The 16,553-nt window shown below is 43.2% G+C and overlaps 1 protein-coding gene across 4 annotated transcripts in view; it reads right to left on the reverse strand.

Moving 5' to 3' along the window:
• The window catches only part of LOC126176062 (inositol-trisphosphate 3-kinase homolog), a 528,034-nt gene that overhangs the window by 62,740 nt on the left and 448,741 nt on the right, over nucleotides 1–16,553 (reverse strand). Inside the window, exon 1 of one of the 4 annotated variants that reach the window (XM_049923220.1) lies at nucleotides 9,804–9,936. The exons of the other annotated variants lie outside the window; for them this stretch is intronic. Within the exon in view, the coding sequence (XP_049779177.1) occupies nucleotides 9,804–9,902 (99 nt within the window). The 5' untranslated portion in view covers nucleotides 9,903–9,936. Of the gene's footprint in view, nucleotides 1–9,803; nucleotides 9,937–16,553 lie in introns of those variants that run through there. 4 annotated transcript variants of the gene reach the window in all.

Below are 16,553 nucleotides of genomic sequence, written 5' to 3' on the forward strand. Positions count from 1 at the left end.
TCAACTCGATTCCTAAGATTAAGGACGCCCTTCACGGTATTCGTTTCAAAACTGGCAACAGATGGCCCCAATCGAACTATCAACACAACTGGCGCCGCTAAGGGAATCCTCCGAGTTCCATATAAACTGAAGAGCCAAAAAAACTGGTACACCTGTCTCATATCGTGTAGTGCCCCCGCGAACACGAAGAAAGGCGTAACACAACGTGGTGTGGGCTCTACTAATGTCTGAGATAGTGCTGGAGGGAATTGACACCATGAATCCTGCACGTCTGCCCGTAAATCCGTGAGAGTTTGAAGGGGTGGAGATCTCTTCTGAACAGAATGTTGCAAGGCATCCCAGATATACTCAATGACGTTCATGTCTGGGAAGTGTTTAAACTCAGAAGAGTGTTTCTGGAGCCACTCTGCAGCAATTCCTGACGTGTGGGGTGTCGCACTGTCCTGTCCAAGCACGTCGAAAGGCACAGTGGACATGAACGAATGCTGGTAATCAGATAGGATGCATACGCACGTGTCACCTGTCAAGAGTCGTATCTAGACTTAACAGGAGTCCGATATCACTCCAACCGCACACGCCCCACACCATTACAGAGCATCCACCATCTTGAACAGTCCCCTGTTGACATGCAGGGTCCATGGATTCATGAGACTGTCTCCTTACCTGTATACGTCCATCCGCTCTACACAATCTGAAACGAGACTTATCCGACCAGGCAACATGCTTCCAGTCATCAACAGTCCAATGTCAGTGATGACGGCCCCAGGTGTGGCGTAAAGCTTTGTGTCGTGTAGTCATCAAGGGTACACGAGTGGGCCTTCGGCTCTGAAAACCCATATCGATGATTTTTCGTTGAATAGTTCACATGCTGACACTTGCTGATGGCTCAGCATTGAAATTTGCAGCAGTCTGCGGAAGGGTCGCACTTCTGTCACATTAAAAGATTCTTTTTAGTCGTCGTTGACCCCATTCTTGCAGGATCTTTTTCCGGCCGCAGCGATGTCAGAGATTTGATGTTTCACCGGATTCCTGATATTCACGGTACACGTGAAATGGTCGTACGAGAAAATCTCCACTTCATCGCTATCTCGGAGATGCTGGGTCCCGTGGCTCGTGCACCGACTATAACACCACGTTCAAACTCATTTTAAGCTTGATAACCTGCCATTGTAGCAGCAGCAACCAATCTAACAATGCGCCAGACACTTTTTGTCTTCTATAGGCATTGCCGACCGCAGCGCCGTACTCTGCTCTTTACGTATCTCTGTATTTGAACAAGCACGCCTATATCAGTTACTTTGGCGCTTCGGAGTGGCTCGCAACTGGTTATGCATAATGCTGGTGACTACTTTGAAGGACTGCAAAACTTTGAATTGTTAATAAATCGTTGTCATTATTACAGCTCCAACCATCGTACATCAACAGTTAGACGTTAGAAAACACTTTTGTCGATGGATTCCACATGAACTGACTCCCAATCAGAAACAACAACGCCCTGATTGTTTTCAGAAAAACTCTGGAAAATTTGGTTTGGAATATCATAACTAGTGATGAATCTTGGATTCAATGTTATGATCCTGAAAAGAAAAGTTAATCGACTCAATGGGTCGTTACTGCCGATTAACGAATCTCTGTTTATCACAAATTTATTAGAAAGTTTTGTGAAAAAAATTACGTTATGACAGCGCATCATCTCACACAGCAAAATTAACAACTGATTATGAGTATCCGGATACCCTGAAGATCGGCACTACCGACCCTCTACCGTACAGGCCTGACGAAGAGCGCCATAGGAAGGTGAGAGAATTGCCAATGGTACTGTAGAGCTAAGGAACTGGAGCAACACAATAGAACGCACTTGGTAATATTGAGGAAAAAATAAACAGCACTTATTGTACTTGGTTTCCCGTGTGCATCATAATTATTCTTATCTTACCACAAAAATGAAGGCAGACAGATACTGACCGCTCAAATAAACAAACTTATTCGGCCAAACCGCAACTTTAGAAACTAGAACGTCTTGTGACAGCGAGAGCGAGAGCACCAGCAGCAGCACAGTACTGTTTGTATAAAGCGTTTATTTTGCATTTTGTTTACGACCTTCCACTAAGGAAGGGATTCTATTTGTGTTTATCTGCTCTGCATAGTAACTAACAGTTCTTGATAAAACTTTACGTAGTTTTCGTGTTAGATTTCTTAGTGTTTTCTTGATCGTTTAGAACAGAAAGCGCCCTAAAACCGTCATTTGTTTGTTTCGCGGCCGTTAGCCACTAGTCACTTGAATCAGCAGTTGTCTTGTGACAGCGAGAGCGAGAGCACCAGCAGCAGCGAGTACTGTTTGTATAAAGCGTTTTTGTACTTATTTGCTGCGCTTAGCTTTTAAATAGTTTTTCTGGGAAAACCTAGCGTAGTTTTCGCGTCTCGTATTTCAGTGAGTGTTTCTTGATTATCAGAGTAGCTCATCAGAAGATTATCTTGGGAATTTGTCACCGTATAGGGTAGGGTAAACATAGTCATGTGTAGGGACTGTGGTTGTTGTGAGCGGACGCAAGGAGAATTGGCCACTCTTCGGGGGCAGGTGGAGGCTTTGTCTGTTAGGCTCATCGAGCTCGAGGCGCAGGCGTCGGCTCGTAGTGGCGTTGGGGCAACTGTGGTGAGACCTATGCCTACTTCGGTGGCCTTGGAATCACATGGAACCCCTGATGTCGCTGCGTCTTCCGGCAGTGAGCATCTTACCGGTCAGCCATCACTCCAGGGTGAATGGCGGACAGTGGTGGGCTCTCGCGTGCCTGGCCGAAAGGCGAAGGTGGGATCTGGCCGCGTGGCAGCTGCCTTACCCCTTTCCAACAGGTACGGGGTGCTTCCTAGTGGTGATGACATCGTTTCCGAGCCACCACAGGATGCCTCGCCTGTTGGGCCAGTGGCCGATTCTCCGGCAAGGTCCCGACAGTCACAGAGGGCGGGCCTATTAGTTATAGGGAGCTCCAACGTTAGGCGGGTTATGGAGCCCCTCAGGAAAATAGCGGGTAGGTCGGGGAAGAATGCCAGTGTGCACTCGGTGTGCTTGCCGGGGGGTCTCGTCCGTAATGTGGAGGAGGCCCTTCCGGCAGCTATTGAACGCACTGGGTGTGACCGGCTGCAGATAGTAGCACATGTCGGAACGAATGACGCCTGCCGCTTGGGTTCTGAGGCCATCCTTGGTTCCTTCCGGCGGCTGGCTGATTTGGTGAAGACAACCAGCATCGCACGCGGAGTGCAAGCTGAGCTTAATATCTGCAGCATAGTGCCCAGAGTCGATCGCGGTCCTCTGGTTTGGAGCCGTGTGGAGGGTCTAAACCAGAGGCTCAGACGACTCTGCGACTATAATGGTTGCAAATTCATCGACCTCCGTTATTGGGTGGAGAACTGTAGGGCCCCCCTAGACAGGTCAGGCGTGCACTACACACCGGAAGCAGCTACTAGGGTAGCAGAGTACGTGTGGCGTGCACACGGGGTTTTTTTTTTTAGGTTAGAGGGACCCCCCCTTGGGCGAAACGATAAAATACCTGACGGCTTACCAGAGAGGACATTATCATCGTTGATAAAGAACGTCCGTCCTCAGAGACCAAAAACAGGAAAAGTTAACGTAATATTGGTAAACTGCAGGAGTATCCAGGGCAAGGTTCCTGAATTAGTATCTCTTATTGAAGGAAATAGTGCGCATATAGTATTAGGAACGGAAAGTTGGTTAAAACCGGAAGTGAACAGTAACGAAATCCTAGACACAGAATGGAATATATACCGCAAGGATAGGATAAACGCCAATGGTGGAGGAGTATTTATAGCAGTAAAGAATTCAATAATATCCAGTGAAGTTATTACCGAATGCGAATGTGAAATAATCTGGGTTAAGCTAAGTATCAAAGGTGGGTCAGATATGATAGTCGGATGCTTCTATAGACCACCTGCATCAGCAACCGTAGTAGTTGAGCGCCTCAGAGAGAACCTGCAGAACGTCGTGAAGAAGTTTCGTGATCATACTATTGTAATAGGGGGAGACTTCAATCTACCAGGTATAGAATGGGATAGTCACACAATCAGAACTGGAGCCAGGGACAGAGACTCTTGTGACATTATCCTGACTGCCTTGTCCGAGAATTACTTCGAGCAGATAGTTAGAGAACCAACTCGTGAAGCTAACGTTTTAGACCTCATAGCAACAAATAGACCGGAACTTTTCGACTCCGTGAATGTAGAAGAGGGTATCAGTGATCATAAGTCAGTGGTTGCATCAATGACTACAAGTGTAATAAGAAATGCCAAGAAAGGAAGGAAAATATATTTGCTTAACAAGAGTGATAGGGCACAAATCGCAGAATATCTGAGTGACCACCATCAAACGTTCATTTCTGAGGAAGAGGATGTGGAACAAAAATGGAAAAAAATTCAGAAACATCGTCCAGTACGCCTTAGATAAGTTCGTACCGACTAAGGTCCAAAGCGAGGGGAAAGATCCACCGTGGTATAACAATCATGTACGAAAGGTACTACGGAAACAAAGAAAGCTTCATCATAGGTTTAAGAGTAGTCGAATCATAGCTGATAAGGAAAAGCTGAACGAAGCGAAAAAGAGCGTAAAGAGAGCAATGAGAGAAGCATTCAACGAATTCGAACATAAAACATTGGCAAACAATCTAAACAAGAATCCTAAAAAGTTTTGGTCATATGTAAAATCGGTAAGCGGATCTAAATCCCCTATTCAGTCACTCGTTGACCACGATGGCACCGAAACAGAGGACGACCGAAGAAAGGCAGAAATACTGAATTCAGTGTTCCGAAACTGTTTCACTGCGGAAAATCGTAACACGGTCCCTGACTTCAGCCGTCGCACGGACGCCAAAATGGAAAATATTGAAATAAACGATATCGGAATTGAAAAACAACTGCTATCACTTAGTAGCGGAAAAGCATCCGGACCAGACGAGATACCCTTAAGATTCTACAGTGATTATGCTAAAGAACTTGCCCCCTTTCTATCAGCAATTTATCGTAGATCGCTGGAAGAACGTAAAGTACCTAGCGACTGGAAGAAAGCGCAGGTCGTTCCCATTTTCAAGAAGGGTCATAAATCAGATGCGAATAATTATAGGCCTATTTCGCTTACGTCAATCTGTTGTAGAATAATGGAACATGTTTTGTGTTCTCGTATTATGACGTTCTTAGATAATACAAATCTCCTTCATCATAACCAACATGGATTCCGCAAACAGAGATCATGTGAAACTCAGCTCGCCCTATTTGCCCAAGAAATTCACAGTGCCGTAGACACTGGCGAGCAGATTGATGCCGTATTCCTGGACTTCAGGAAGGCATTTGATACGGTTCCGCACTTACGTTTAATGAAAAAAATACGAGCTTACGGAATATCGGACCAGGTTTGTGATTGGATTCAGGATTTCCTAGAAGAAAGAACACAACATGTCATTCTTAACGGTTCAAAATCTGCAGATGTAGAGGTAATTTCGGGAGTACCGCAAGGAAGCGTGATAGGACCTTTATTGTTTACAATATACATAAATGACTTAGTTGACAACATCGGTAGCTCCGTGAGGCTATTTGCAGATGACACGGTTGTCTACAAGAAAGTAGCAACATCAGAAGACTCGTACGTACTCCAGGAAGACCTGCAGAGGATTAATGCATGGTGCGACAGCTGGCAGCTTTCCCTAAACGTAGATAAATGTAATATAATGCACATACATAGGGGCAGAAATCCATTCCAGTACGATTATGCCATAGGTGGTAAATCATTGGAAGCGGTAACGACCGTAAAATACTTAGGAGTTACTATCCGGAGCGATCTGAAGTGGAATGATCACATAAAACAAATAGTGGGAAAAGCAGGCGCCAGGTTGAGATTCATAGGAAGAATTCTAAGAAAATGTGACTCATCGACGAAAGAAGTAGCTTACAAAACGCTTGTTCGTCCGATTCTTGAGTATTGCTCATCAGTATGGGACCCTTACCAGGTTGGATTAATAGAAGAGATAGACATGATCCAGCGAAAAGCAGCGCGATTCGTCATGGGGACATTTAGTCAGCGCGAGAGCGTTACGGAGATGCTGAACAAGCTCCAGTGGCGGACACTTCAAGAAAGGCGTTACGCAATACGGAGAGGTTTATTATCGAAATTACGAGAGAGCACATTCCGGGAAGAGATGGGCAACATATTACTACCGCCCACATATATCTCGCGTAATGATCACAACGAAAAGATCCGAGAAATTAGAGCAAATACGGAGACTTACAAGCAGTCGTTCTTCCCACGCACAATTCGTGAATGGAACAGGGAAGGGGGGATCAGATAGTGGTACAATAAGTACCCTCCGCCACACACCGTAAGGTGGCTCGCGGAGTATAGATGTAGATGTAGATGTAGAAGACCACCTCCTCCTGCAGTGAAGAAGCACTTACGATCGCACTCAAAAGAGTACCACAACGCAATCGCATTTTTGTTCTTTTTCATATACAAGATATGTTAAGTTCAGAGCTCCTTTGACGATCTCTGAAAGCAGTTCGCTACAACTTTCAAAAATTCTCGAGAAAATCAGCTTTGAAGTTTTCGAGCGTCTTTAATACCCAAAAACAAGACGGGCCCCGTAGCAGAATGATGGCCCGCCACGTGTGTGGCCTGGGTTCATTTACCGGCTCTGGTAAATTTTTAAACCAGCGCATGTTCTAGGCGCATTTTCGTGAAGCGTAAAGTACATAAAGAAGAAAAAATAAATTGTGACTTTTTAAATTTAAACAATCTTTGTTAACTATTTTACACGAAATATTGGCAATTTGAATTTATATTTCAAATAAAAACTGGATTTTTGTGTGCAGCGTGTAATTAGAAATAAGAAGTCATGCAGTTTTCATAAAAAATAACCATTAGCTATATATTAATTAGCATATATTTGATGAATTTTACTATCAAATGACACAGGTTATACAATTCGCTGAAGAAAGTAGAAGAGGGAGACGTAGAAACGAAAACATACGACAGGAACGAAACTGGAACTAGCGATTACCAATCTTTAAGCGCTACCAATTTTCTTTCCACTTTTATATGCATTTTACGCTTCACGGGAATGGTCTTTGACCACGCGCCATTCTTTAAAAATTTGTATCAGCCTGAAATCGAAATCTAGCCCGATTCCTCCTCAGGCAGACGAGCATTGCACCGCAATGTCACGCTGCCTCTCGAAAAATGGACTTACTTCCCAACCTGAGGGCGTAGGGGCGCAGAGAAAACCATAAACACGCAGTCAGACAAGTTAAAAATTTTATATTCTTATTAGTGTCACCGAGTACATTTTTTTGTCGAGTTGGTAGCATCAGCTTTGCCTCACGCGTCACCGAGTTATTGCTGACAACACAATCTTCAGTGTGCGATTCGCAATCATAACTCAATATTAAGCCCTTTGTGCTTAGTAGAAGAAAACAGTATTTTTACTGGTTTTGTACGTCGAGTAAAAATGCCTGCTAAAAGAAGTTTGTATAATGAAGAATATATTTGTATTAAGTACGGATTCACGTTCATTAAAAAAGACAAGATTCCAATAAACACCTGGAACGGCTTCAACAAGAGATCATACTTTTGTTTTCCACATCTGACTGTAGAAGACCAGCACTGTAAATTAACAAGATCACCGTTCACAACTGATGTGCATGTACTTTCTGATGAAATACAAGAAGATGAAACTGAATTGAAACGTAATTCGAGTGCTACAGAACAGTTCCAACAAATAGGGTTGGATGAATTTTGAGCCACTTTCCCTCTATTATCCAGGAGTGGCAAACAATGCTTAAAAAGTACTCTTGCAGTTTTCATCTACAGACCTATGTGAGACCGTGATTCTCGACATTAGCCATCATAAAAACAAAACACCGCAGTTGTCTGAACGTGGAGAATGACCTTAGATGTGCTTTAACTAGTTTGAAACCTAACATTCAGGAGCTGCTTAACTGTAAACAGTTTTAAGCATTTAATTTTTTTTTTAATGTTATGGGACTTAACTGCTAAGGTCATCAGTCCGTAAGCTTACATACTACTTAAACTAAATTACCCTAAGGACAAACACACACACCCAAGCCCGAGGGAGGACTCGAACCTCCGCCGGGACCAGCCGCACACTCCATGACTGCAGCGCCTCAGACCACTCGGCTAATAAGCATCTACTGAAGTTCTGATTTTGTCTAGTGAATCTCATCACACAAAAATATGATGGATGCGAAAAGTGTTGTTCAAGTGAAAACATATCATTAAGTATTCGAGTTAGCTTTGTATTAATCTACATTTAATAACCCTTTCTTACTAAAGTGTAGATTGCAGGTTTGAATCAAACAGTTTTTCGAAAGAAGCAAAATATAAATAAATAAAATAAATAATATACTGGCGTTGCAACGAGGGCAGCAGGTAGAAAAGTTTGGAAAGCAGTGCTTTAGGGTAAAATCTGAAAGCTTCGAAGTGGATTTTCTGGAGTATTTTTGAGAGTTGCACGAATGGCTTGGCTGACATACTTGTGTTCTAAACTTAACTCACCATAAACATAAAATAAAATTACAAAAATCTGACTGTCGTGTAAACTGCTTGTCAGTGACGATTGCGTGATTTTAGTTAAAGTGAAGGTTTCTAAACATTTCGGTCCGTACTAGCCGTTCTCTGCGAAAATCCTGCTAAATTTAATCTTCTCTTACTTCAAAAGTACAGAATTCCAAGATAAAAATACAGCGATAAATTTTTGAATAAATGCTCATACAAAATTATTTTAAAATTAACAAGTTCAAGACCCAAATTTGGAATATTATAACGCACACTGCAACGGCATTCATACATAATAAAATTGAAAACCGAAACAAAGTGCTTAGAACAACCACGGGGAGAACCAAAGAGTTCAACTGTCACACTGATGGCAGCCACGGCAAAAAAGTCTTATGTCACCTGAAGACAACTCCAACACATCAGTGTCACTTTTAGGTAAAACTAGAAAAAGATGTCTGAGCGCAAAAAACCACTTCATCACACCATAAGACATCAGATACAAATTAATTTCGCACTTATGCTAGATCATGACATATGGTACCTACACCGCAGAATTAAATTTCGTGAAGGATATTAGCCAAAATCGTCTTGATTTAGAACCCTTAATTATTTATTTCTTTTCATGATTCATCCCACCGTAAAAGTGCAATTTAGCGTTTAGAACACATCTTCAAATGATGAAAAAATCTGCAACATAAGTAATGACAATGATCAGGAACGTTAAAAAGTGTCTAAAGTTTTGTAAAACAAACTTCTTCCAACGGATGTGACTGGTTGTGTGAACCTAAAAATTAATGGCTGATGCGAACCTCAAAACGTAATATGATTATCGGGTATATGTAATTCCGGTAGAAACACACGGTTCTAGACGCCCGGCGCCTATTAATTCAAACAGGAAGCGCACAGCAGTGGTGTCCACACTAAGTAGTTGGTGAGGGAGCTAGCAGAGCAGCCCAAACAAAAGAGGCAACCGGTTTGGTCCACAAAGGATGCCGCGTCCCGTTCCAGATCCGCTTACGGGCCGCGGAGCGCACCCAACAATGGCACCAGAAATAACTGCACGTGCGCTGCGCGAGCGCAGCCTCGCAGGTATGCAGCGAGGCTACGCGCGGTCGTCCGCGACGCTGTATCTTAGTAAGATGTTTCAGCTATAAATATGTGTGGTATTTAAATCGAAAGTTTGAACAAGGGCTTTGCTGAGTGGGCAGCTGCCATGCGCACGACGCTGCAGTACCTTTTTCGTGGTGCGTAGGCGCAGCAGGCGGTCGTATTGCTGAACGGCGCGCATCCAGACGCGCGGGGTGCACGCTTCGATACAACACGCACTACTCATGTCTTGCTTGCGGCCCTCGCCGACGAGAACTGTGGGCTCGTCCGCGTTGACCAACTACTTCCGTTTCGCGCCGGTGCTGTCACGTGACCTCCTTACTCGCGCGCATGCGCACAACGGGACGTACGGGCAGTCAGCGGCAGCAGAGGCAAGCAGAAGCACGGGAGGCAACGCGAAGCAGTGCCGTTGCGGTATTATTACGTTACTGTGGCTTCAGCAGTCGGCAGAACTGACAGCGAAATGGCAGCATCGACGTCGCAATGACGATGGACCAGGTCACGAAGGGAATACATTTACATTTTACACTGAATGCGCCGCGGAATTACCAACTTTCCAAGTCAAATTTCTTAAGAATCTCTTGCGTAGCGAATAGTCCCGCTGCCTGGTAAACGACGCCGGTCATTCGCTTTTACAAAATGGGAAATAAGATATGACTCACAGAATTACATACCAATATCGCTGACATTCCTTTACTGCAGGCTCCTACAGGATATTCTAATTTAACCTCTTCACTCCGAGATTTAAAAAAAGGACATTTTTCTTTTCATATTTCCCAATAAACCAATTCTCCAAGCATGCCACACATGCAGAAGATATATCTTTTTGATCATTCGCAAAGGTACAATTGGCAGTCCATGTGTGTGGACGCCCAGTCTCACTTATCGTGAAAACATACTAGCCTTTGTTTTGTATTTTCTCTTCCTGTTAACAGTAAAATATTTATTTTATTTGAAAAAGTCAACTGCATATGTTAACGTACACAGAAAATAGGTTTCTTAATGCTAATATTTTCGAAGTATTGATTTCCAATACAGGTTTTCGTTGATGCTCTGAAATAGCTTCATAAATGCAAGGAAATAAGAATCATACAATAATTTATAGCCAGTAATAAGCCGCAACTACTAGCAAACAAATCTTTACTATTTAGCAGAAGTTTCAAAATAATTATTTTCGACACTATATAAGTAAATTTCACATTTGATGCATATTGTCTTCGAGCTGCGGCTAGGTTTCCTGCATTGTGAAACATTCTTTGCGTGAAGAAATTTTTGTAGGTGCTCAATATTGTCAAACCGCACTTCAGCAGTTGATAGCTAAACAGCTATTTTTGGCTATTCAGATTTTCTATATCTAAATCTTCGTTGTCAGAGAAATTCACTGTACCAGAATGTCCTCTTCTCCTAGCAACTAGCATGACACATTTATAATTAAATATAAGTTTGCCAACATGTATTCTCTAGTCAATCACTGACAGTCTTCCTTGTTTAGCTCTTTGACTGAACGCCATCTATGGTACATCAAACAACAATGACAAACACATGGTCTATAAAATGATTAAAAATCTATACTGGCCAATTTTCTGTGCGAATGTAGCATCTGTAATATGATAAAAATTTGTCAAAGATCACCATCTCCCATGTGTTCATTATAGTATTTAACTATCATTGGTTGTGGAACATCTGATTTCTTTTTTTCCAATCTGCATTATGATCTGAAGCCCACGGACGAGAACGCTCAGGAAGTGTATTAAGTGTTCCTTTATAGTAGTGAATTAAATCTATGCAAATGCGAACTATTCTTACCCCGTAGAAAAGTTTGCAAACTTCAGAGAAAAAACACAGATTACAAATCTTTCCGGTTTGTGGAAGCAGCCATTTTTAGCTTACGACCAACCCTAAACTAACACGATACGTTCTTTGCAAGATGCTGCGTTCTAATGTTAAAACTAAGAATTAGAAGGCCCACGCTTGTGGACCGTCGTTCTATACGCGGAAAAATCCACGTATTTGTGGAAAAAAAATGAACGAAGGTTCACATTTGTGGACCTAGACGACGAAGACTTTCTTGCAGAAAAAGGAGCTTCTTGTTGTGATTTGGCAGGAGCCATTTCACGGAGTTTGGAGGAAGCCGAAAGGCACGCGTTTAAGCTCACGCAGGCTGGCGTGAGGTCTGGAAAATGACAAGGAATTATAGTAGCCAAAAATAGTACATAGCTTCTGGAATACTTAACTTTAATCCATAATTGGAGAAAATCGCTCTTGATGATACATAATTAAAATCTCAATATAATCTGGTAATGGCGCCTTGCTAGGTCGTAGCAAATGACGTAGCTGAAGGCTATGCTAACTATCGTCTCGGCAAATGAGAGCGTAGTTTGTCAGTATAGCATCGCTAGCAAAGTCGTTTGTACAACTGGGGCGAGTGCTAGGACGTCTCTCTAGACCTGCCGTGTGGCGGCGCTCGGTCTGCAATCACTGACAGTGGCGACACACGGGTCCGACGTATACTAACGGACCGCGGCCGATTTAAAGGCTACCACCTAGCAAGTGTGGTGTCTGGCGGTGACACCACACTTCTCCTAAGGGATTAGTACAGCTTGCTTTATGGAAGGCTAAAGGATGACTTAGGCAGAATTTGTTCTGAATTTATGGAAATGTAGGTTAATGAAAATGAGTAGGAAAAACAACCACGTATGTTTTCGAATACAGCATTAGTTGTGTGCTGCTTGACACAGCCACGTCGATTAAATATCTGGGCGTAGTGTTGCAAAGCGATATGGAATGGAAGGACCACGTATGGACGACAGTAAGCAGGGCGAATGCTCAACTTCGGTTTATGGGAAGAATTTTGGGAAAGTGTAGCTCGTCTATAAAGGACGTATAGAAAGCTAATGCGATCAGTTCTGAGCACTTCTCGAGTGTTCGAGTGGTTGGGATCCCCCCCCCAGATCGGATTGCAGAAAGACACCGAAGCTATCCAGAGGCGTGATGTTAGATTTGTTACCTGAAGGTCTATCAAAACGCGAGTAGTACGGAGGTGCTTCGTGAACCCAAATGGAAATCTCTGGGCGGAAGGCGACGTTCTCTTCACAAAACACTGCTGAGGGAATTTAGAGAACCAGCATTTGCAGTTGACTGCAGAACGATCTTACTGCCGCCAACGTACGCTTCGCAAGGGCCGCAAATACAGCATAAAAGGTACGTTGGCTAGAACGTAGGCAGACAGACAGTCGTCTTTTCTTCAATCCATTTGCGATTAGAACAGGAAAGGAAATTACTAGTAGTGGTATACGATACCCTCTGCCACGCATCGTACGGTGACTTGCGGACTATTATGTAGATATAGATTCATATACGACATCTTGACAAGAGATGCAGTTGAACAGGTGGATTCTATCTTCCTACATTTTTCTGAAAGGAATTCGATAGTGCACTGTCGACTACTATTCAAGATACAATCATAAGGAATATCTTCGCAAATATCTGATTGTCTCGAGGAATGGCCGGCCGCGGTGGTCTAGCGGTTCTAGGCGCTCAGTCCGGAACCGCGGGACTGCTACGGTCGCAGGTTCGAATCCTGCCTCGGGCATGGATGTGTGTGATGTCCTTAGGTTAGTTAGGTTTAAGTAGTTCTAAGTTCTAGGGGACTGATGACCACAGATGTTAAGTCCCATAGTGCTCAGAGCCATTTGAACCATTTTTTTTTTTTTTGTCTCGAGGAATGTTTGATAACAAACCCAGTACGTTGCAATGAACGGCGAATATTGCACAGAACACAGTACCATCGGGCGTGCTCCTGGGAAGTTCACTTTATCTCTAATTTTTTCAATAAGCATAAACGATTGATGACGCAGAACCAGAAGCACTAAAACACTCTTCGCATGCATCTGTGTGCAGGGAAGTATTATCGTTGGACGATCTTAAGGAGTTACAGAAAGACTTGGAGAAAATTTCCGCACTCTGTAATGAATAACAACCCTCTTAAAATGCGGATAAATGTAAGATAATGCACATAACAAAGAGAAAGAAACCGATACTATCTGGTTATAAAATTAATGGTAGACATCTCGAGCAGTCATGATTTAGAAATAATATTAAGAAGGGACGTCAACTGGAACGCTCACGTAAAATCACTTTTACGGAAGGTGAATGAAAGCCATAGATTTGCTGAAAGAGTTCTGCGAAAATGGAATGCATCTGCAACGTAAATCGCAGGCAAGAGGCTAGCGCGACCAGTTCAACATTATTGTTCCAGTTTTTGAAGTTCTTATCGAACAGACAAGGCAACATACGTAGAATGAATTCGGAGACTCACTGTTAGAATCGTAAAAGAACGGTATAATCCGTAGGAGAGATAGTCGATAATGCTGTAACAACGTACTCTCCGCCATGCACTGTGCAGTGGCTTGCAGAGGTTATAAAGGTAGATGTCCACAATTTTCATTGTTGTTGCATTATATTACGACACGGCTTCGCACAGATTTAGAAGCATTATTTTTTTTAATACTTCGGAGTAAAATAAAAGTACAGGAAGGAATGGTGTACAAACTTTGAGGCAGAATGCCGTCAACGAGCTTTATGATGACAGGAAATACTTTTTTCAACAGAAGAGTAGACTTTTTTCAACAGAAGAGTAGAAGTGACGTGTTGGAAACCATCTGAAATGTTTCGCAAATGAAAGAGAGGAGAGTGTTTAACTTTCCTAGAACACGACGGGATTACAGACTTCGTAATGTGAGTGCCGAATGGTCCGAAACATCGTACTTTGCGTACGCTCCGAATGAACCATGTAAAACATAAAAACAGGATATCCCAACACAGATTTGATTTCCGGCTATCCTGAATAACAGCCTCATCACCTTCACTACAACCTCTGCCGGAGGAAATGTATGCCGTGTAAATAAACGTGATGCTCTTCCCGAAAGCACTGAGACCTCGTAATTTGATTAATAAGTTATCCGCAACATCGCGTTTGGAATTCAAGCACTGGAGTATGTTATTCTAAACTTATCACAGGAATCAGAGAGAAATAGCCAACTGCGGGTAGGTGATGAGTCATCACAACGCGAGTGACCACACAGCGGCCCGACGCGAGTGACTTCTGCATCCGCCTCACAGCCCACATCTGGCCCTACCACAACACACAAGAACGTGGTTTTGAGTTCCTGGAAGCGACTGTGTTTGACCACGACGCGTTCCTAAACTGTACAACGCAACGATACCGTGGCACCTACACTAAGGGTATGTATTGCTGCATAAAACTTATAGAAAACTTTGTGAAGATATGTGATTTTAGAGAATGCAATTATTCCTATCTCTTCGTTTCAGAGTTGCCACTCTATTACATCTACGGAATGCCTCAAGGAGCAATGAAATTAATATTTGTCGGAATTACATTTATCGAGCTTAGTGTTTCGAAAATAACTCATTCTGTAAACATGTCCGCAATATGTCAATGTACGAGGGACATTCAGTAATTATTATAACACATTTTTTTCTGAACGCAGGTTCGTGTTTTTCAGGACTCCAATACACCATATTATTCCTCACTCCCTTGGCTACAAAACCCCAATTTCAACATAATCTCCGTTCAATACGACAGCCTTACGCTATCTTAGTGAGAGGGCTTGTATTTCCGCATGGTACCAGTCTACTGGTCAACGTCGGAGCCATCGTCTTGTTGAATCAATACTCTCCCTATTATCAACGTACTATTTCCCGCGGAGTGCATCCTCCACCGGGCCACAAGGAACCCACCGGGACACACCTTTCAATCCGACAACTGGTGGACGAGTGCATCAGCACTACCAACAGAGACGTCCAGCTGAGCAGCGAGGTGTTTGATCGTGATCCGTCGATCACCTCGAATGAGAATGTCCGCACGTTCCAACACTGCAGGAGCCGCACCTGCGTGTAGCCGGCTGGCTCGCGGGAAATCGGACAGATCTGCGCGACCTTGTTGAGATGATGACAGACTTAGCCCAAAGACTCACCGTGCTTGTGTTCACTGGAAGCTCTCCGTAGACCTTCTGCGAGATCCTATGAATGTCTGCGATGCTCTGGTTTTGCGCCAAAAGAAACTCAATGGCAGCTCTCTGTTTGGAACACACCTCCGTTAGACGTCATTTTAAACACTACGTAAAGCGCCGCCAGCTATCGAAACTTCATGAAAGTACATGAGTTGAAGTGAGAGTATTCTACGATGTACCAAAACAAATTTCAGGTTTTTTCAACCGAAAGTGACCAAGAAAAAAATGTGTTGTGTTGAATTACTTATGAGTGCGCCTCGTTTATCCAGCCTAACACAGAAGAAATAGTTTTGTTTCAAAAATGTTGATGCAGCAGTCATCACCTAATGGACAATTGATGAGAGAGAGAGAGAGAGAGAGAGAGAGAGAGAGAGAGAGAGAGAGAGAGAGAGAGACCCGACGTTGTTAACTCTATATGTATCTACATTTTTATTCCGTAAGCTACCGTCATATGTATATCAGAATAACCACCCCTCTTCGTTACTTATACCATTCGCCGATGGTGAGAGGGAAGAGAAGTTGCTATACTCCTGTATCTCTCTCTCATTTTACTCTTACGCGAGCTGAAGGAACATATACGCCGATGATTCAATGAACACGTCGTAAAATAACACCCGTGGCGCGAAAATGAGCCTCATATTTATTTTGTTTTTCCAACATATTCACTTATAAACTGAAACATCGATCTCATCGTTTGACAGGGCCTCGAAAGCTTGCCGCAAATAATTATTATGGCAGTTGTCGTATCCAATGAGTCATCTCTCGGGCTACGGCTTCATCGTCTCCAAAGTGTCTGCCATGCTGATCGTTTCTGATGGCCTCAAACAAATGAAAATCACCGAGGC

This window comes from Schistocerca cancellata, chromosome 1 (assembly GCF_023864275.1).
Source record: "Schistocerca cancellata isolate TAMUIC-IGC-003103 chromosome 1, iqSchCanc2.1, whole genome shotgun sequence".
Classification (NCBI taxonomy): Eukaryota; Metazoa; Arthropoda; class Insecta; order Orthoptera; family Acrididae; genus Schistocerca; species Schistocerca cancellata.